The sequence below is a fragment of the Ursus americanus genome, chromosome 18, assembly GCF_024610735.1.
Source record: "Ursus americanus isolate L20-20 chromosome 18, mUrsAme1.1.p, whole genome shotgun sequence".
Classification (NCBI taxonomy): Eukaryota; Metazoa; Chordata; class Mammalia; order Carnivora; family Ursidae; genus Ursus; species Ursus americanus.
The window spans coordinates 723,483-742,684 of NC_142144.1; the positions used below are offsets into that span (position 1 = coordinate 723,483).

The 19,202-nt window shown below is 63.5% G+C and overlaps 4 protein-coding genes across 10 annotated transcripts; 1 reads left to right on the plus strand and 3 right to left on the minus strand.

Annotated features, from left to right (window-relative positions):
* Nucleotides 1-1,160: 1,160 nt before the first annotated feature.
* CYSRT1 (cysteine rich tail 1) lies at nt 1,161-2,697 on the minus strand. Its single transcript, XM_087869167.1, has 2 exons — nt 2,119-2,697; nt 1,161-1,861 (listed from the first exon to the last, which is right to left on the minus strand). The coding sequence occupies exon 2, from the start codon at nt 1,851-1,853 to the stop codon at nt 1,428-1,430; it is 426 nt and encodes a 141-aa protein (XP_087725293.1). The 5' UTR covers nt 1,854-1,861; nt 2,119-2,697; the 3' UTR covers nt 1,161-1,427.
* A 1,028-nt stretch (nt 2,698-3,725) lies between these two features.
* RNF208 (ring finger protein 208) lies at nt 3,726-7,074 on the plus strand. 2 transcript variants are annotated; one of them, XM_087869166.1, is made up of 2 exons: nt 3,726-3,975; nt 5,574-7,074. In XM_087869166.1, exon 2 carries the CDS (start codon nt 6,103-6,105, stop codon nt 6,898-6,900), a length of 798 nt encoding a protein of 265 aa, XP_087725292.1. In that variant the 5' UTR covers nt 3,726-3,975; nt 5,574-6,102; the 3' UTR covers nt 6,901-7,074. The 2 variants fall into 2 exon arrangements, with proteins under 2 accessions (XP_087725292.1, XP_045659682.2); XM_045803726.2 differs by lacking the exon at nt 3,726-3,975 and adding an exon at nt 5,198-5,366.
* Nucleotides 7,075-7,616: 542 nt separating this feature from the next.
* LOC123796282 (ring finger protein-like) lies at nt 7,617-9,769 on the minus strand. The gene is made up of 2 exons (XM_045803673.2): nt 9,758-9,769; nt 7,617-9,475 (listed from the first exon to the last, which is right to left on the minus strand). The coding sequence occupies exons 1-2, from the start codon at nt 9,767-9,769 to the stop codon at nt 8,333-8,335; spliced, it is 1,155 nt and encodes a 384-aa protein (XP_045659629.1). The 3' UTR covers nt 7,617-8,332.
* Nucleotides 9,770-9,870: 101 nt separating this feature from the next.
* On the minus strand, nt 9,871-19,200 carry NDOR1 (NADPH dependent diflavin oxidoreductase 1). Of its 6 annotated transcripts, XM_087869165.1 has the most exons (15): nt 18,942-19,081; nt 18,513-18,541; nt 14,001-14,098; nt 13,549-13,766; nt 13,008-13,106; nt 12,821-12,922; nt 12,533-12,742; nt 12,177-12,298; nt 11,830-12,050; nt 11,623-11,730; nt 11,302-11,416; nt 11,043-11,189; nt 10,846-10,964; nt 10,676-10,770; nt 9,871-10,592 (listed from the first exon to the last, which is right to left on the minus strand). In XM_087869165.1, exons 4-15 carry the CDS (start codon nt 13,755-13,757, stop codon nt 10,448-10,450), a joined length of 1,692 nt encoding a protein of 563 aa, XP_087725291.1. In that variant the 5' UTR covers nt 13,758-13,766; nt 14,001-14,098; nt 18,513-18,541; nt 18,942-19,081; the 3' UTR covers nt 9,871-10,447. The 6 variants fall into 6 exon arrangements, with proteins under 6 accessions (XP_087725291.1, XP_045659679.2, XP_087725290.1 ...); XM_045803723.2 differs by lacking the exon at nt 13,549-13,766 and having other exon boundaries at nt 18,513-18,590; nt 18,942-19,200; XM_087869164.1 differs by having other exon boundaries at nt 18,513-19,166.
* Nucleotides 19,201-19,202: the final 2 nt, after the last annotated feature.

Sequence of the window (19,202 nt, forward strand, 5' to 3'; positions counted from 1 at the left end):
TGGGCCAGCACGGTGACCTTGACTGTGGGCACAGCACAATGGGGTGTGTCAAGAATGGTCAGGATGGGATCGGGACCCTCACTGCTCAGCTGGGAGGAAGCCAAGAACCAGAGGGGCTCCTCCTCAGTCGTAGCACCTGGCAGTCCACAGCCTCCCTGACTGGTCCGACAGGTGTCTGCGGCCGGCCTGGGTGGGGTCATCCTCTGTGGTGGCAGGCCATGGCTCAGGGGCCAGGAAGCTGGCCCACCTGAGGGCCTGCACAGTCAGACCAATGACCTGTCCACCCACGCCCAGAGACAGGGCTTGCCTTGTGGACGGTCACCCTGGGTTAGGGGAGGGCTGGCCCCGGGACCCGTCCAGCCCGCAAGGCCAGCTCAGCTGCCTCTTCCAGCTGTCTCTGCCTGGCCCTGGAAACGGCGGAGTGCCCAGCACGGGTCTTACCATTCAGTCCCCACCCCGGCATCCCAGCCTCACCCCAGCAGTGAGGCGATACCAGCGTTAAGCAGCCTAGCTCCCCACATGCCCCCTCAGGCAGGCACTTTACGCTGCTCAGACAGATGGGAGATCTGTCCTCCGTGGGGCCCACTGGCCAGCTCCTTTCCTGCTCCCTCTTCCAGCAGGTCCAGGCCCTGCAGGCAGGACAGCAGAGGAGCAGCATGGCTTGGGTGCCACACAGCAGACGGTGAGCAACTGACGTTTCACGAGGAACCAGAAAAACCCCCCGGCTGAGGTAGGGCAGTGACTCATGGATGGGCAGGGCCTGGTGCTGGCCGCCAGGGCTCCCACTCCCAGAAACTTGCCAGAGCCAGTCCCTCCCGCCACGGTCCTGCCAACATGACCCTCCTCCTGGAGGCCTTTCCTGGGGCTCCACCCCCGCCCCGGGTTCCATGCATAGTATCCTCCTACTGTCTGACCCACTGCCTGACCTGTCTCCCAGCCTTGGCCTCAGCCCTAGGGAATGCAAGACAGCTTGAACCCAGGCCCGGCTGGGCCAGGGCAGGGGACGCACTCCCATCCCTCTGGACAGACCTGAGGCCTGCAACACCGGGTGCCCTCCCCATTCCTGAATGCCCCACAGAGGCTGAGCCTGTGCTGTTGGCCAGCCCGGGACCCTCCTCAAGGGGGCAGCAGTAAAGAAGAGCAACCACAACAAAGCTCACTCTGCTTTATTGCCTGGGCCATGGGCCTCGAGGGAGGTGGTCGAGGGTGTCTCCAGGGCTGCCATCACGGCAGGTGTCCAGGCTCTCTCGCAAGGGGCTGGAGTTGGGCAGTTGGCCTTCTTGGCAAGTGGGTGCTCCTGTCCAGGGTGGGAAGTGGCCAATGCCCATGACAATGGTCAGTGGCTGCCCCAAATGGGTGGGCAGTGCCATGGCCGCCTGAGCCATGGTGGGGTCCTGCAGCCGGCCCCGCGGCCTGGCAGGGCTGGGCTAGGAGACGACGCAGCAGCAGCTGTGGCAGCGGCAGAAGCGAGGGCAGTGGCAGCAGGAGCAGCAAGGGCAGCAGCAGCAATGGTGGGCGATGTCATCACCACGCCCGATGGGTGGCCGGCCAGCGTAGGTCAGTCCTGCCGGCCGCTGCCCACTACCATAGGGGTTGCCGGGCTGTGGCCGGGCCTGTTGGCCCTGGATCTGGGTGGCCCCCTTGGTCCCCTTGGCGCCCTTGCTCTCTGGGGCCTCCTTGGTGGGCTGCAGGAGCCGGGTGGGCTCTGAGGGGCAGGACTCCGCAGGCAGAGGCTGTGACCCCCAGGAAGAGGAAGCCGCCTCCAGCTGCTGCCCCAGGTCGGGCCGTAGATGAGCCCGGGGGATGCAGACCTGGGCATACGGGTTCTTGACGACCATCTCATGCGGGTCCATGGCCCAGCCTGGCGGGGGCAGGCAGAGGAGACAATATCGGCTCAGGGGAGGGGAACAGCTGCAGCCCAAGAAAGCACCCACCCCGCGGAGAAGCCAGGCCTGTGTGTCCGCGCCTGTGCATGGGGGTGAGCTGAGTGTGAGGGCCAGTGTCTCCCAGCTGCCCTCCCTGCATGGCAGTGCCCCGTGATGGGACTGCGAATGGGCTGGGGAGGCTGTGCCCGTGATTGAGCCCCAGTGCAGGGAAGCCCCTCAGCCCAGGACCCACCTGGAGTGGTGATGGCAGCAGTCTACCCTCTTGTCCTGTGGGCCAGGTCCCGGTGCCTATGAGGTAAGCAACTGGCAGGTAGCTGCCTTTTCCCTCCTGGGGAGGGGCGGGGCCGTGGGGTGGAGCTCAAAGATGGGGTTCCCAGGATCCCAGGAGGCCCTGGCTCGTCCAGCACAGCAGCCACCCACCCTTCCTTCTCTCGTGGGTGGTGGCCCCCACCGGGGCTAAAGGGGCACTGACGGCCTGGGTGACTCAGCCTCCACGCGTCTGGGGCACATCCGCAGCCCTCCAAAGACCTGCAGTCACCAGGAAGGAGGGCACGAGGTAAGCCTGACGTCAGCCTCAGCTTCCCTGCCTGCGGGGGGTCTGGGGAACCCCGGCTGTCACTGCCGCACCTCGAAGCCTCTGCTTTGAGGCAGAGGACAGAGGTCCTCACTTCGAGCAGAGCCTCTAGCTGGCAGGCAGAGACGAAGGTGTTTGAGCGTGCAGACCGCCTGGAGGTTTGCGTTGTTCAACCCATAAACAGGTCTGATTCACACCCTTTGCCACAAGTGATCTCTCAGTTGGGGATGACCGGGGCTTCATTGGCAAGTGACACTTCTGGCTCATTTCTTTCTTTTTGTTTTCTTTTCATATTTTATTTATTTGAGAGAAAGAGCGCGCACAAGCGGGGTGAGAGGCAGAGGAGAGGCGGACTCCCTGCTGAGCAGGGAGCCCGAGGTGGGGCTCAGTCCCAGGACCCTGAGAGCGGGACCTGAGCTGAAGGCAGACGTTTCACCAATGGAGCCCCCCAGGTGTCCCTTCTGGCTCATTTCCGAAACTGCAGCTTCTCTCTCCTTGGTGGGCTCGGAGACCATGAGTTTCCCACACCACCAGCGTCTCCACCCTCGGAACTCACGCCTCCCCCCACCTTCATCTGTGAGGTGGCCGGTAGCACCTGCCACACAGGGTCGCCGTATTTGGGGTGGCAGTGGCTGCGAGCACCTGGGGCTGGGCCCGGCCCTGGGGATCTTCCCCAGAGCGATCTGGGCAGTAGGGTGGGGCCAGGACCTGCACCCCCAATCCTTGGTGCCCAAGGGAACCCCCAAGGAAGGGCGGGACTAAATCAGACGTGGCCCAGAGGCCAGGGTGACCGGGGTGGCCTGCATGAGGCCAGTCGGACCGGTCCGGACACGAGTTCTACCGATGAGGCTCTGGGTGAGCAGGGAAGTCGGCCTGGGGCCCCGGACCTCGCAGGTGTATGACAGATGCTCATTGCGCAGGCTCAAAAAGCCCCGCCCACTGCCCCAACAGACTCCGCCCCCTGTTGCGAAGCGGCGGCTGGCGCATGCGCGCAACAGGCCTCGGGAGGCCGGTGAGAACTTTATTCCCCAGAAGCCTCCGCGCTCAAAGGTTTCTCTAAAGACCCGGTTCGGGTTCTGCTGGCCTTGGACAGTCCAGAACTCAACCTGGGCCGCTCAGCGCTGACCCGCGGGGTTCCGGCTCAGCGAGCGCGGACTTAGGCGGGCTCGGGGAGGCGCGCCTGCACGGGGCGGGATCTCCTGCCCAGGGGCGGGGCCTCGGGGCAAGGGGTGGGGCCTGGTGGCTGGTGCCTCCTTGGGTGCGCGCCCAGCGGGTCGCTGGGAAGTTGAGCGGAACTGGAGGCCGAGGCTGGGCTCCTAGCCCTCCCCTGGCCGGGGCTCTCTGTGTTGCCCCACCTTCACGCCAGGACCCATAAGGCCCTCGACGCCCACCCTGCCGCGCACCTGCTCACCGGCGCCCATCCCTCACCCTCTCTCGCTGAATGGCTTTGGAAACTGAGCCCCAGACACACCAGCCTGAGGTCACACACAGCTGCGAAGTACCCCTATGGCACAGGTTCGCGCCTCGGGTCTGTTTTGCCCGCGTGGGCTTCCTCACCAGGAACAGCGGCCTCTCTGGGCTCTGCTGCCCTGAAGGCCCCCCGGGGGGAAGGCCTATAGCCAGGTGTAGTCGGGCCTGTACAGGGGAGAGGGGCTGTGGCCGGAAGAGGCTGAGATTGTCCAGGGTCAGGCGCAGGGCCCGGTGGTGGTCACACGAACGCTAGCATGCCATGTAGTAGCTGGAGCAGGTCAGGAGGTGGCACCGTGGAGCCCCCCCCCCTCCCGCAGCTGTGGCCCCTGCCCACTAGCTGTCAACATGTTCTCTGCCTTTTCTCTCACCTGAGGGCTCCCCACAGGCAGAGGGTATATCCCAGGGAATTAGGGGAGCCGGGCTTGAGGAGGAAGCAGAAAGGAATGGGGCCTCTGTGCTGGGTGGGGTCAGGTCAGCACGCAAATATGTGACGGCAGGGCACGTGCTGACCTAATGGGATGCCGGAAAAGGCCACCCCACCCTGGGTGCGTGTCCTCAGTGGGCTGCCCCACTGGCCTGTCCAGTTGTCTGTCTGACCTTCTGCTACACCTTGCCCCACCCATCTGTCCAGCATTCCTGTCCTTGGAGCCTTCTCCCAACTACTGTCCCTCCCTTCCCTCCACTCTTCGGGTATCTTGCTCACCCCTCATGGTCACATCGTCCTCTTCGTTGAGCACAACCTGGGTGCACTCGTGAGCTGGAGGCATGCGCCGTGGGGACAGAGTGGAAGGACAAGCAGAGACCCTGACTCTCTGGGGGGGACATATGGCATTCTCCGGGTGGGGTCCTGGGAACCTGAGACCACCTCTCCACTCCTCTTGCCTTCCTCCCTCTGGCATTGTGAGGCCCCAGGCTTCGGAAAACAGGATTTCCCGTCTAGAATTGGAGGTGGGGGTACTTGACTAGGACCCAGGGTCGGCCAGGCAGGACTCAGGATGGGGGCGTACTGAAAAGGGGCGACGCGGGGGTCCTGATCCACACGCGGCTGGCTCGCTAGGCCAGGCAACCCCGGGAGCGGGCGCCAGGCCCGCGGCGATGGAGGGGCGGCTGAGAGACAGGCCCCGCCCCGCGGACCCCGCGCGGGTCCCCAGACGGGGGGTGGCGCTGCGGGCGCGGGCGGGCGCCGCGCGCACTGCGGTCCCCGCGCCTCCGCCGCAGAGCGCGCCACGCTCCGCACGCACCTGCCGCCGCGCCGCGCTGCCCGGAGCCCCGCGCCCCGCGCCCCTGAGAGCCGCCGTGCCGCTCCATCGCCCGAGGTCGCCGCCGGAGCCTCCGGAGCCTCCGGGCCGAGGCGCGGGCGTCGCATCCGGGCCTGCCTTTGAGACAACCTCTGCGGCGGCGGCGGCGCGCGGCCCGGGGACGCCAGGCTGGGGCAGGTGAGCTCGGGCGGGGCGGGACGGCCGCGGGGTCGCGACTCGCAGCCCCTTCCCACCCGGGCAGGGGTTGGGCCTTGGGGGCGGAGGCTGGGGAGGGGGCTGGGTTCCGAATCCAGCGAGGGTTAGGGTCAGAGGTCGGGCGCCCTGTCTTTTGTGCAGGGTGAGGGTGGGCCCGGGCGCTGCCCTCACACTGTCTCTCACCTGCAGCTCGGGCCTGGTCCAGGCCTCTCCTCTGCTCCCGCCGCCGCCGATCCCGCGGCCTGGGGCCTCCCGCAGCCAGGGCTCAGGCTAGCTGCCTTCCCTGGGCGCCCTGTCCTGGAGCCATGGGGCCCACCTAGCCCCTGCCTGCCCGGATGTCCCTGCTCCGGGACTGCTGACCTCGGCTGCAGGGGGAGCTCCCCCCACACCCCCTCGCCAGCCTCAGCAGCCAGAGACCCTGGGTGAGCCCCTGGGCCAGACCTGCAGCCCAGGACAGCCTCCCATACCCCCCTGCCCCTGCCTCCCTCCTCCTCCCCCACCCCTTCCTCCTCCTCCTAGGACTGGACCAGAGAAGCCACTGTGGCCACTGGGGGGGGCCCTGCCCCCCCAGCTCTCGCCGGCCGCCCCCAGGAGTCCTCGGGGCGGCCGGGGTCCCCACCAGGCCTGGCGGGACCAGGATGCTGCTCCCTCTCCTCCTCCCCGGCCTCACCCGACGCCCCCACCCACCCGAACACCCAGTCTGACTGGAGACAGCCGGATGCCGGTTGACCCTGGGCCCGAGGTGGGCAGTGGCTGGCCAGGCCTCCTCATGTCCTGCCTGAAGGGCCCCCATGTCATCCTCAAGATGGAGGCCATGAAGATTGTTCACCCTGAGAAGTTCCCCGAGCTGCAGGCGGCTGCCCCTTGCTTCCCACCTGCACCGCGGCCCACCCCTGCCCTGGCACCCAAACGCGCCTGGCCCTCAGACACAGAGATCATCGTCAACCAGGCATGTGGGGGGGACGTGCCTGCCTTGGAAGGGGCACCCCGCACCCCTCCCTTGCCGCGACGGCCCCGCAAGGGCAGTGTGGAGCTGGGCTTTCCCCGAGTGGCGCCCGCGGACGAGGTCATCGTGAATCAGTACGTGGTGCGGCCTGGCCCTGCCACCTCGGGCCCCCCCGCCACAGCAGCACCAGCTTCAGGTGAGCCCCTGGAGTGCCCGACCTGCGGGCACACGTACAACGTCACCCAGCGGCGGCCCCGAGTGCTGTCCTGCCTGCACTCTGTGTGTGAGCAGTGCCTGCAGATTCTCTACGAGTCCTGCCCGAAGTACAAGTTCATCTCCTGTCCCACCTGCCGCCGCGAGACGGTGCTCTTCACGGACTACGGCCTGGCTGCGCTCGCCGTCAACACGTCCATTCTGAGCCGCCTGCCACCTGAGGCGCTGACCGCCCCGTCTGGTGGCCAGTGGGGGGGTGAGCCGGAGGGCAGCTGCTACCAGACCTTCCGGCAGTACTGTGGGGCCGCGTGCACCTGCCACGTTCGGAACCCGCTGTCCGCCTGCTCCATCATGTAGCACCCACCTGCTCGCCACTGCCCGCCAGTCCTTGCTCGCCGCTTCTTCAGGGATCCGGCCCTGCCCCGTCGCCTGTTGACCCCTCGCCCACCACAGCTTCTGGTCCCTACCCGTGTGGCATTGTCGCTGCAGCCAGCTCTGCCATTAAAACTCTTTGCCAAAGTTTGCACCTTGTTCCCTGGACTGAAGCCTGCTCTTGTGGGCTGTGCCCAGGGCTGCGGCCCAGACAGGGTCCAGCCTGGAGCCACCAGAGGTAGGCCCAGTGCTGCGCCGGGTCCACTTGCTCTGCTTGCTGGGGCCAGGCGGGGCCAGGCGCACCGCTCAGGAGGGCTGGGCCTGGTTGTGTGTGTGTGTGTGCGCGCGTACGAATGCCCCACACGTCTGTGCAGAGCCAGCCAGCCTCCTGTGTGCGGGCAAAGGGCGGACGTACCCTCTGCACTGGCCACTGGATGTGGGGGCAGCTGGATGGGGGACGTCTCCATCTGTCAGGCTCCTGGTACCCACCGGACCCTCTGAAGTTGTACGGGAATGGCTTTTGAGCCAGTCTGAGCCAGGGTTGAGACAAAGGCTGGCTGAGACCATGGTGGGGACCCAGGGGCCTTCGATCTTGTACTCCACTACCTGGATTTGGGAAGCAAGCTCTGTGGTGGAGGGGGGAGGAGAGGAGGGTTGGGGAGAGCCGCAGGGGGCTGATGAAGGGATAGAGACGACAAGAACACGGTGGCGAGGTCTCAGTAGCAGCTGCTGTGTACTGAGAGCCATTTCTTGTGCTAAGCACAGCACTCAGCCTGTCACCCACAAACCCATGAGGTCGTGCTGATTGTGTCTGTCCTTTAGATAAAGGCCCCAGGCTCAATGACAGGAGGTTACAGGGCACTCGGGCCTCAGGTCAGTGCCGTCCAGCCCCAAGGCCTAGTCATTCAGGGACATGTGCTGGATACCTGGCCACTCGGGCCACCCCCTTGGGTCCTGACCCAGTCAGTGAGGAAACTGTGGCCTGAGCTGGCGCAGCAAGGGCCCCTCCCCTCTGCTGCCCTGACCTTCAAGGAATACGCACTGGCCCTTATCTGTAACATGACAGCCTTCTGGATTCACTTTCACGTCCACTGTGTCCCTCTTGCAGACAGGTTGGTGGGGCCGGGAGAGGGGTGTGAAGACAGCTGTCAGTGTGGGGCCTGGCCGCAGGCCTCCTCCAGCACTGTCCGTGGGCACCAGTAGTTAGCGTCTGGGCGGCAGGGTGGTTTGACGTCTCTGGCTCCTGGGTCGGCCTGGCCCCAGGTCTGGGTCTGGACTAAAGGCTAGTGCCCGGCTCCATCTTGGGCTGCTCAGTTTGGTCCTCAGGCCTCGGGGCCAGCCTGGGTCTCGTGGTCCACCAGTGGCCAGCACCATCTGAGGGCCCCATGGTGCTGGTGGCGGGTGTGATAGACCCTGCTCAGTGGCCGGAGCGGTCCAGCAGCATGAAGAGCAGCCCCAGCAGCATGAGCGGTGCGAAGATGAGCAGCAGGCCCACCAGTTCAAGGGCCAGCAGGCCCAGTAGCGCTAGGCGGCGGGCACAGGGCCCTCGTTCCCGCAAGGCCCAGAGCCGGGTGCCCAGGCAGGGCGGGCAGGGCAGGAAGGGCAGGCAGCCCTGGCCGCCCACGGGCCCCGCCAGGAAGCGCAGCTGGTAGCGATGCTCTAGGGAGGCCCAGGGCCCAGGGCCCCGGCGGGGCGGAGCAGGGGGGGTAGGGGGCCGTGGGCCCTGGGGCCCGTCTGCCTGCAACAGTTCCTCCTGTAGCCGGCAGATCTCCCACTCGAGCATGGGTGTCTTCTGGCGACACAGTGGGCAGCACACCTGGCCCAGGCTGGTGCTGGGGGCTGTGCCCAGCAGCTGGTGCAGGCAGCCCACGCACAGGCCGTGGCCGCAGTTCAGCAGGGCCAGGCGGTGCTCGCAGGGCCCATAGGGCTCTGTGCAAATGGGGCACTCCTCCCCCCCCCACTCCCCTGCCTGCTCCCCAGCCTCATCCTCCCTCCCTTGCCCAGCCCAGGGGCAGGCTGTGGCTGTGGCCCCCAGCAGGGGCTCACTGTCTAGAGCCCCAGCACCCTGGGGGTTCCTAAGAACCCTGCTGTCCAACTCTTCATCTGCCAGCACCTGGAGTGGGGGAGCTAGGCATTCAGGGCCCAGAGAGGCTGAAGGCAGACCGGTGAGTCCAGAGCTAAGGTCACAGGGGCCATGAGTGGGGGCCCTGGGACAGGAGTCCGGGTGGGTGGGCGGGGTCCCCAGGGTGGCGACCAGGGTGGTTGGGGCTGTGAAGGTCAGTGTGGCCCTCTGCGCAGGAGCAGGGTCTGGCACTGACCTCGAAGCGGCCGCAGCCTGGTCCCAGCGCCCAGCTCCTTGCCCCACCCTGGAAAGCCAACGTCGCTTGGGCCCTGGCGCTTGTGCGGGTTCCGGGAGTTTCTTGGGCCCGCGGGTGCCGTCTTCACCGGATCTGCCCCGGCCCGGACGTGGCCACAGCCCACCCCTGAGTTCGCAAGCGACGAACAGACAGACGGACTCCAGGGAGCAGCCTTGTGGGTAGGCCAGCCAGCCTGACTCCTCCTACAGGAATTCCCCTCGGGACCCTGAAGGCCCCTCCCAGGGGCGGGGACAATGGCTGCCCTGCCCTCACCTTCCCTCCCCTGCCGGGACTGCTGCTTTGCGGGCTGGGGAGGAACTGGGGAGGAACGGTCAGTACCCGCCCTTCCTTCCAGGGCCCGCTTAAGACTGCCCCCTGCTTGACAGAGCCAGGGCAGAGCTCGTGCCAAGGGGGCAAAGAGCCGACACACACAGCGGAATCAGACCCCTAATTGTGGCAGCAAAGATGGCTGAGCAACAGCTTACAGTGCCCACCATGGACGGCTGTCCCCACCCAGACCCATGGTGGGTCACCCAGCCCCCAAGGCACCAAGAGCTGTCCTGAGTGGGTCACCAAGACAGTCATAAGGAAGAGCAGGTCAGAATCAGCCACCCAGAGCCCACAATTTATTACTGAGGCTTTCCAAGATGGGGCAGGGAAGGGCCTCCTCCCACTGCTGTGGTTCTCACTGACTTCCAGCCTGAGCCCGAGCCCTGTGAGGCCCCGAGGCAGCACCGGGTGCTTTGTGGCAGTGGGTGACTGGGAGCCTGCTGTCCCCTAGGGCAAGGGGGGGAGTGGCATTTGGCACTCCCAGGAACCCTGTACCACCTCAGAAGGCTCACTGGGGCTCCCCGCACCCCAGGTGCCTATGCTGTCTGGGGAGCCCCTGATGCCCATCAGGCTGCCTGCTCCTTCCTGGGGCACCATCCCTAGGCAGGGTGGTACAGTGCAGGGACCACCCTGACCAGGACCCAAGTTGGGGCCAGTGGGAAAGGACAGCAGGAGCCTGGAGCCCTGGATGGGGGCAGGGTGGGGTGGTGAATGGGCAGCGGCGTCGGGGCTGAGTAGGGGACCCAGGGTGGACTGGAGGGGGCTGTGCAGGGGACAGGGTGGGAGATGATGGCGGCCCCCCTGAAGGCAGTGGCTAGAGTGGCTGAGGCCGGCAGGATGGCTCCTCAGGCCCACGTCTCACTCTGGAAACGCCGTGTCCGCTGGAGCCTGGCGAGGTAGCTGGCTGCATCAGGGCCGGAGAGCCCACCCTCCTTCTGGAAGATGGATGTCAGGGCTTCCGACACGTCTGCCGGCATGCACTTGGCGTTGCTGGAGGGACAGGCCAGGAGGCCTCAGTGTGGCTGGGACCCCCCGAGGGCCGGCTCGCACCCCACCTGGTGGCCCAGGCTCACCCTGCCAGGGAGAAGTAGGCGCCCCGGCGGTCCAGCAGCTCCCACACCAGCGGCCCCAGCTCTCGGAGCCGGTGCTGCACGTACACCTTCTGCTCCTATAGGGAGGTGGCAGGGGGTTGGGGTGGGGGTGAGTCTGCACTCTGGCCCCTTCCCTTCCCCTCTGAGCACACCTGTTCCCGGGAGAAGGCTGTGAAGAGGGTCAGACAGCCCCTCCTCTCCAGCTCCATCCACTCAGCCTCCCAGTAGAAGTCCTGGTCCCGCCAGCGGCAGCCAAAGAACAAGAAGTTTCCTGGGGAAACACAAGGTGGCCTTGAGGCTGGGCGCAGTCAGCCCCCATGGCTGCCCTGCCCGGATCCTGTGTGCTCACCGTTCTGACCCTGGGCCACGCGTTCCTGCACAGCTGCGCGGAAAGGGGCCACGCCAGTGCCAGGGCCCACCATGATTACAGGTGTGTCCGGTGTCTCCGGGAAGGTCAGGCCCCCGGGCCGCACCCACAGCGGCACCTGGACAGGTCCTATGGCAGGAGAGCGGAGGCATGAAGAAGACCCGGGCCCTGGGGTACACGGGGCAGAAAAGAGGCCCCGGGCCCAGTCCTCTCTCCCCATCCTCCAGAAAGCAGGGGTCACCTTGCCCAGGATCCAGAGATGCCAGCCAGGAGGAGCAGAGGCCCCGGCGGGGCTCCTTGAGGCGGGTCTCGTACTGCACCACAGCCATGAGAATCTGCAGCCTCGAGGGGTGAGCCTGGGGAGTGGGATGGTGGGTGCCCTGCTCCACTGGGCTATCCCTGCCTGCCACCCTGGCTCAGGCTCCACCCACTTCACCCAGGGCTGGCCCCAGACGTGGGGTAGATATGGAGGCTCAGAGCAACCTCCCCCCAACCTACATGCCTGTATGCAGCATAGCCCAGCATCGAGGCCAGCCCTGGGCTCTGCCCCACAGGCCCTCACCAGCAGAGAGGAGGCGATGGAGAAGGCCCGCGGACGGATCGGGGGGATGAGGTCCAACAGGTAGTCTGCGGGAATGGCTCCAGCCGTGTGCGGGAAGTCACACAATACCTGAGCAGAGACAGCCTCCGGTGGGCTTCGGCCAACGTGGCCACGTGTGGCTGTGGCTCGGAGCCCCAGGCTCGCCCACCTGCCCACACCTGCTCACACCTCCAGGATGGTCCTACGAGGCCGGCTGCAGTAGGAATACAGCTCCTCCTGACCTTGGGGGGAACTGAAGTGCAGCAGCTTCTCCCGCTCCAGCTCATGGGGAGAGAGACAGGCCAGGAGCTCGAAGAATGAACGGCGGGGCACGCTGGCGATGTCCAGGTAGTGGGACACAAGGTGCCTCACGGAGCAGGGCTGGGGCAGCCGCGCAGGACAGGACACGCCTGCAGGGGGAAGCAGGAGACGGTGGGGGGTAGCACACGGGGGACGGCTGAGCACGCCAGCAGACCCCCGCAGGACGGGGAGAACGGGTGGCCGCAGCCGGACCTCCCCTGGCCCCTGGTGCTCACCTGGCTCCCGAGGCAGCAGGGTGAAGTTCTGGTCCGGGTCCAGGCCCAGCACCTGGCAGAACTGCTGGGTGTGGCTGGCTGAGTTCTCGGGCTGGATCAGCACCACGTCGCCAGCGGCAAAGCTGTGCGGGAAAGCCACTGGGAAGAGTGAGAGGGGTGTGGACAGGGCACTGCGGGTGCAGGGGAGGATGCTGGGGTGAGGGGTCCTTGGATGCAAGTGTCTCCCTGCCGCCTGGCCCACACCCCTCCACCCTGCTGAGGGCCTGTTCTCCAGCTTTGCGGGCAGACCTTCTGCACCCCCAGCCACAGCCCCCCTGGCCTCAGCCCTCAGCCACCTGGCGTCTCAGGCCCCTCACCTGAGCCCCGAGCCTGTGATGTCAAACTCAATCAGCCGAACGTCCTGGAAGTGCAAGGGGCTGGTGACTCTCCGGTTGGAGACCATGGGTGCCAGGAAGGGCTGCTGCTCTGAAGGGGGACCATGAGGGTCTGTGCCAGTCACACGCTGCTCCTCAGAGCACATCCTGGGGGCCTCCAGGAGGAAGTGCAGGGTGAACTTGGAGGGCAACCTGTGGAGAAGGCAGCCGCTGGTCAGGCTGCTGGCAGGACCTCAGGTCGCTCCGCTGCACCTGTCGGCCCACACTCACGGGACTCCAGCGGGGATCATGCCAAGGTCAACGGGCACGGGGTACAGCCCCAGCACCTTGTCCCACAGATCACGTAGCCAGGGGTCGACGGCAGCATCAGGCCTGGAGAGAGAGCACGTGCGCACTAGTCTGCAGGGCCCTGCTCATGGCCAGGCCCTGCGGGACAGCTCGCCCCCATCCCACTCACCCCAGCTCATGCTGGTCATCACCCAGGCACACGGGCAGGAGGGCACGGCCCCCAAGCTGTAGCAGCCGGCGGTGTAGCTTCTTGGCCACAAAATTGAACCTTCGGAGGGACAGCAAGGCCTGAGCGTGCCCCAGCCCCGGCCGCAGGGCGGCAAAGGGGAAGCAGCCCCAAACGAGCCCACAGCGCCTCCCAGGGAACACTGTCAGCAGGAGGGTCTCCCTACCACCCACCTGCCCTCATGCCTGTGTTTGCGCTGCCATGCACAAGTGTCCACTTGAGGCACGGAACAAAACTCCCCAGCAGAGGACAGTCACACTGCCGCCCGTTTCCTGTCCTCTTTTCCTGAGCCATCCCAGTCCTCCTCCTGCTGCGCCTGACTCTGGGGGCAGTGGTACCCGGCGGGCCCTCCCTCAGCCCCTGGGCCACAGTCAGGGTTTCCACGTTTCGGTGACCTGCTGACTCGCATTCCCTTAATGCAAAGCCTGTGGCACTTCAAAAAATAAAGCAAAGCAACCGTGCTCTTTACTTAGGACATACCCACCATACCCAGGGAAATAGGGGCATTGGGGGTGGCTCCCAGGGGCAGGGGGGGTCTTCTGTGCCCCTCGGTTGTTCCCGCTGCACCGCTCTCCGTGCTCTTTGGAAGCTCAAATATCTCCTGAGTATGTGCTTTTGTAAGAGTGGGGAGTTGGTAGGCCTTTGCTGTCCTGGGTCCCATGTCAACCTATGATGGTGGCCAGGTCCAGACATCGCCCCGTCCTAGAAGACATCCCCACTTTGCTGCCCTGCCAGCCTCTGGTCTGTGTCCTGTGCGCCCTTCAAAACCCAGCGGCTCCCCAGTGGTCCCTGTGGAAGTAGGGCGCACAGCCTGGCTACGGCCCGAGGTCCAGAGGGAGCCCTGGGGGCCGAGTCACCTGTCCCTCTACCAGGACACTTTGTGCTCAACCCCGAAGACAGTCCCTGCAGGCCAGCAGCCCTCCCGCCCCTACTCACTTGGCATACGAGGAGTCCCCGAGGCCCAGGATGGCAAAGTCCATCTGGCAGAGGGAGGTCGGTGGCAGATTCTTCCGGAATATGAACTTCCAGAAGTTCTACAGCCAGAAGAAGCCAAGTTAGAGGCCCTGTTCTGGGCCACTGGGGTCCTGGGGGGTAGGGGGAGCTGCATCCAGGACCCACCCTGTTCCTCTAGATCTTTGTTACTAAAACAAGACCGTTTTTTTTTTTTTTTTTTTAATTCTATCACAATGGCAAAAAAATTGGGAAAGGGCAGAAAATCGTAAAAAAAAAAGTTGCCCTGGGGGCGCCTGGGTGGCTTAGTCCATTGAGCCTCCGATTCTTGGTTTCAGCTCAGGTCTTGATCTCAGGGTCGTGAGATCGAGCCCCACGCCGGGCACCATGCTCAGTGTGGAGTCTGCTTGAGATTCTCCCCCTCTGCCTCTCCCCTCCCTCCCTCACACAAATAAACCTTGAAACAACAACAACAACAAACAGAAAAAAAAAAGGAAAAAAAGCAAGCTGCTCCAGAGCCACCACGTGGAGCTCCACCCCGTCCTGGTCTGAGGGCTTGGAGAGAAGGCTACTGGGGTCCACACCAGGGAGGCCATGGCTGGCGCCTGTCCCACAGCTCTCCCCAGGGTGGGGGAAGCACCCGCTCCTGCTTGGGTCTCCCCTGGGGATGGCTCCCCCTTCACACCAAGAGTCCTGTGTTCTGAAGGCCCCTCCACCCCCAGCTCTGAACCTCTGGGCTGAGACGTCAGGCCCTGCAGCCCCTCTGTGGTCCTAGTCCCACCCCGTCGGTGGAAGGTGAAGTTTCTCTCCTTTGGAGCCCTCTCCTGGCCCCGAGCCCCCATCAGTCTGCTTTGTACTCACTGCTACCCCCACGGCTTCCCACTTAACTCGTTGTGCTAGCTGAGGACCCAGAGCTGTGCCCTTCCCCAGGGCGCCCTCACCTGCATGCGTCTGGCCATCCCAGGGGCCTTACACCCAGACCCCCAAGGCCACAGCCTGGTGCCTCTCCTTCCCACCTGGGGGCCCTCGTGGGAGCATGTCCTGGGCCACACTCTGTCCCAGCCTCCAGAGGCAATTTTCCAACACAGATCCCCATCACCTTCAGCCCACAGTGACCGCAGCCCTGGTGACACCTACTTCTGTGAGAGATCCAGGACTTTAGCTGCACTCCACCTCCCTTCTGCTTCCTATCTCTAGAGACAGAGGCCCACTGAGGTGAAGGGACCCCAGCCCTGTCGGGCCACAGCTCTGCCCACTGGTCCTGGACCACCTCTGGCCTCCCCAAGGACTGAGCTGCATCGGCCACCGCTGGGGACTGCCCCCACTCTGCCTCCCGGGATCTCTCCTGCACGCTCCTCCTCGGACTGCTTTCCTAAAGCCCGCAGAGAACGTCCTGCAGGTGCTTGCCGACAAGAGGCCCAGGGAAGGCACCCTTCATAGCTCTGCCTCTGAGCCAGGCCCTCCCTTCTCAGTGACCCGCAGGTTAGCGGGGCACACTGCCACGGGAAATCCTCTTTCCAAAGAGCCTGGGGCCCTGCTCCAAGCTGGTCCAGCCGGGCCCCAGGGTCCTCCTGTGTCCTGCTGTCCCCAAGAGCTGCAGCCCAGCACAACGTGCCTTGGCGGGAGCCTTTCCATCCAGGTGGGCCCTTTCAGTTCCGGGACATCGTGTTACTCTCTCTGGTCAGTTTCTTCCCATTCTGTGGTTCACCTTCTGAGATTCCTCGAATGACCTTCCTCGAATGATTTGATTTGTGTCCCAGCTCATTTTTTGCTATACTTTCCAGGAGAATGTCTCAACTTTACTCTCTGATCTTTTCAGGTTTTCCTGACATCATCTTCAAGAGCATTTCCTATTTCCAGGTTTGCACTGTTTCGTGTGTTCTTGTCCCATGGCTGCCGGGCTCTGGAGGGCCTGCCCTGTCTCTGCTCCTCCAGGTTACGTCTGTGCTTCTCTCAGTCTCTTTCTTGCAGGGCGTGGTGGTTCTTCGTGTGAGTTCAGGCCTGTCACCCAGCATGGGTTTCACGGCCAGAACCCTGCTGGGTCTTCCACTGTGGTCACTCACTTTCCCGACAGAGGGCTCCCCTGTCTGCTGCCTGGGAGCCCATGCCTGACCACAGGGTTCTGAGGACCAAGGTAAGGCAGCCGGCGTCTTCCTGTTTAAGTACACAGCTGGTCACTAAGCCGGGGCTTCAGCAGAAGCCATGCCCCTGCCTCTGTGTCCTCCCTGGGACCTCAGTCTGCAGCCTCTCCAAGGAGCCTCCAGGCCCCGCAGTGGTTGGGGAGGGCTCCCTCCTGACCACCTCCATGGTGGGGTCTATGCCGTGTCCATCCTCATCCAGGGATGACCGTCACCTCCTTCGTGCTGTTGGCTTCTCGTATCCAGTCTGTACCCCAGCCCAGCTGACCTCCCAGAAATCTTTTGTTTCCCTTCCCCTCCCGTGCCCTGTGACTTGGGCATCCACCCTTCACCTCCTGCTTTTGATCCCCTCAGATTTGCCTGCTCTCCTGTCCTTCTTCCTATCCAAGGAGACCCCTTCTGATTGTGCTGGGGTCTTGACCTCCTATATCATCCCTGCTGTGACCCTGTTCTTCAATCTTAAGCCTCTTTCTCCCCCAGTCTTCCCATCTCCAGCATTTAACAGGTCTCTCTCATCTTATTTTTTTTTAAGACTTTATTTGAGAGAGAGTTAGCAAGAGAGGACAAGCTGGCGGGGGTGGGGGGAGGCATGAGGGAGAAGCAGGCTCCCTGCTGAGCAGGGAGACCGACGTGGGACTCAACCCCGGGACTATGGGATCATGACCTGAGCTGAAGGCAGATGCTTCACTGACTGAGTCACCCAGGCACCCCTTCTTTCTCATCTTATTAACACCTTCTTTCCAACCCCTTAGCCCCATTCACAGCCAGAATCTTCCCCGCCCCCCCCCCCCCCCGGAGGCTCCATGTTGGGCTTAAACTCACTAACCCTGAGATCATAACCTGAGCCGAGATCAAGAGTTGGACGCTTAACCAACTGAGATGCCCAGGCACCCCTTCTGTTTAACGTAGAGACATTCTTAAGATTCTCTCCACTTAGTTGTTGAGCCTGTGACCCACTTCTCTCCCTGTGAGTCACTGAAACTGCTCTCCCCAAAGTCACCAGCAGTCCTTTTGCTGACAAACCCTACCCGTGCTGCTCAAGCCTTATCTTACTTTACTTCTGTGCAGCTTTAGTGCTGGAAACCTTCCTCTCAGAAGTCGCCACTGTGCCCTTGACCTTAGATTTGGTCCCTTTTTTTTGCTGCTGGGGCCACTTTCCTGCCTCTCACAGGCTTTCCTTCACCTCTCATGCCCTTGGTGTTCAGGGTAACCTGTCCCACGAAAGAGGGAGGAGCTTCCTTTCTCATGCCTCACCCAGGATCCTTGCTAGAGCTCCACGCTGACCTTGCATCTCCACCTGGATGACTCCTAGCACTTGACCTCCCTGCTCTCTATCTCTGTGCCTGAAACTACCAGCCATTCTGGTCCCCGAGCCCGAATCCCTGTTTGAGTCCATGTCCTCTTGGTTCTACCCTGGAGTGCGTCTCTATTGTCTCCCACCCTCCTGGTCCAGGCCGCCAGTCCTGCTTGCACTGCACACCCTCTGGAGCTGTTCTTGCTCTCCGGTAGCCTGCCCTCCCTACTGACAAGTGGCAGTTTTGCCAGAATACAAATGTGACAGTGTCACCCAGTGGATTCCATGGCCCCTCACTTCAAGTCCATCCACCTGACTGTGGCTGCCGGGCTCCTTGGGATCGGTTCCAGCTACCTGCCTCTCTTCTCCCTTCCCACCCTGATGCTCTCCTTGGCTCTGTCCTACTAAACTGCTTTCTACTCCTCCCAGAGGTGGTCTTTCTCCTCTGCACAGGCTGCTCCCTCTTGCCTGGCTAGCCCCCACTTATCCTCAGGCCTTAGCCTACATGCCTTTCTTCCAGAAAGCTTTCCCTGAGCCCCCAGTTTGGGCTAAATAGCTTTTCTTAATGACCCCATGACATCTGGTACTTTCCCTGGCAGCATGTATCTGCTAGTATTGTGACTGCCTGTGAAAGTTGTTGCTTTTGCTATATTGTGAGCTCCACGAGGACAGAAATAGGTTCATGGCTGGATTCCCAGCACTCGATCATGCTTGGAATAGAATGTGTGCTCAAAAGATGTTCAAAAATTGAAGAATGTTCTGGGAAGTTCCAACAGGTTTGAAACACACATACAGACCCAGACCTGATTCATACACAGCCCTGGAGAAAATATTAAAGGTTAAAATGGAAAGCAAGGATATTTGGTGGCCTGTGAACAGTTTATTAGGGAGGACAGCCAGAGCCCCCAGCTCCATGGGAAGATACCCTTCCACAGCCACAGCCTACTGCAGCAGGCGTAGGAGGGCAACTGTGTTTCTGGGGACTCTCCCGGCAAAGAAAACAGAGTGAGGTCCAGGGCAGTGATCTCAGCTCCTGAGCAAAGAAAGCCTTCAGGTCAATCTTACCTTCATGTTGTCAGGGGGGTCTCCTTGGCCTGTAGTTGCACAAACAAATATCACCAGGGGCTCGTTAATCAGATTCACCTCAACAAAAAGACACACGTGTAAGACCTCGGGCCGTAATGACCTGGCACCCTCTCCGCCGCCTGGGCCCCTCTCCCCCACTCAGGGTGGTAGGACAAAAGGGTCTCAGTGAGCACCCGCGAGCGGCCGGCCAGCCTTTCCTCCTTCCGGTTCCACCCGCCACCTTGCCTGCTTTTCCCTCCACGTGTTAAGCCAAGCTACCGTTCCGAAGTTTTCACGCCCCCTAAACGCGCCATAAATGAAGGGCCCGCTGTCAGACAAAATGCGGCGCCCTGCGGTCGAGAGCTCGGAGTGGGGGCTGGTGCCCCAGGCCTGCTCGGTCTCCCCGCCGAGGCCCTAGGGCGCCCTCACCACTGAGTAAGAGTCCAGGGCCTGCACACGGCAGTCGAGCCGCCGGCGCCGAGCCTCGCGGCCCAGCCTCTCCGACACATCCTGAGCCGTGCCTGTCTGGCTGCCGAAGAGCACCAGAAGCCCCGGACTCGGCATTGGGGAGGCCCGGAGACGCCAGCACCCAAGTACAGGGCCTGTTAACAGCTCCTGCAAGCCTAGGCGGTCCGACCCGCTTGGACTTCCGACTTCCGGTGATGGCCGGAAGTGACGTACTCAGACCGC

Excerpts from the sequence above, each read along its gene's own strand:
- CYSRT1 (XM_087869167.1), bottom strand. The coding sequence starts at position 1,853 with ATGGACCCGCATGAGATGGTCGTCAAGAACCCGTATGCCCAGGTCTGC.
- RNF208 (XM_087869166.1), top strand. The coding sequence starts at position 6,103 with ATGCCGGTTGACCCTGGGCCCGAGGTGGGCAGTGGCTGGCCAGGCCTC.
- NDOR1 (XM_087869162.1), bottom strand. The coding sequence starts at position 19,076 with ATGCCGAGTCCGGGGCTTCTGGTGCTCTTCGGCAGCCAGACAGGCACG. Across the intron at positions 18,591-18,941 it reads CCCTGGACTCTTACTCAGTG|GTGAATCTGATTAACGAGCC; the intron begins GTGAGGGCGCCC and ends CTTTTTGTTGAG. Across the intron at positions 11,417-11,622 it reads CCATCGCCTCCTCTCTGCTG|GCTCACCCCTCGAGGCTGCA; the intron begins GTGAGGGCCTGT and ends CCCACTCCCCAG.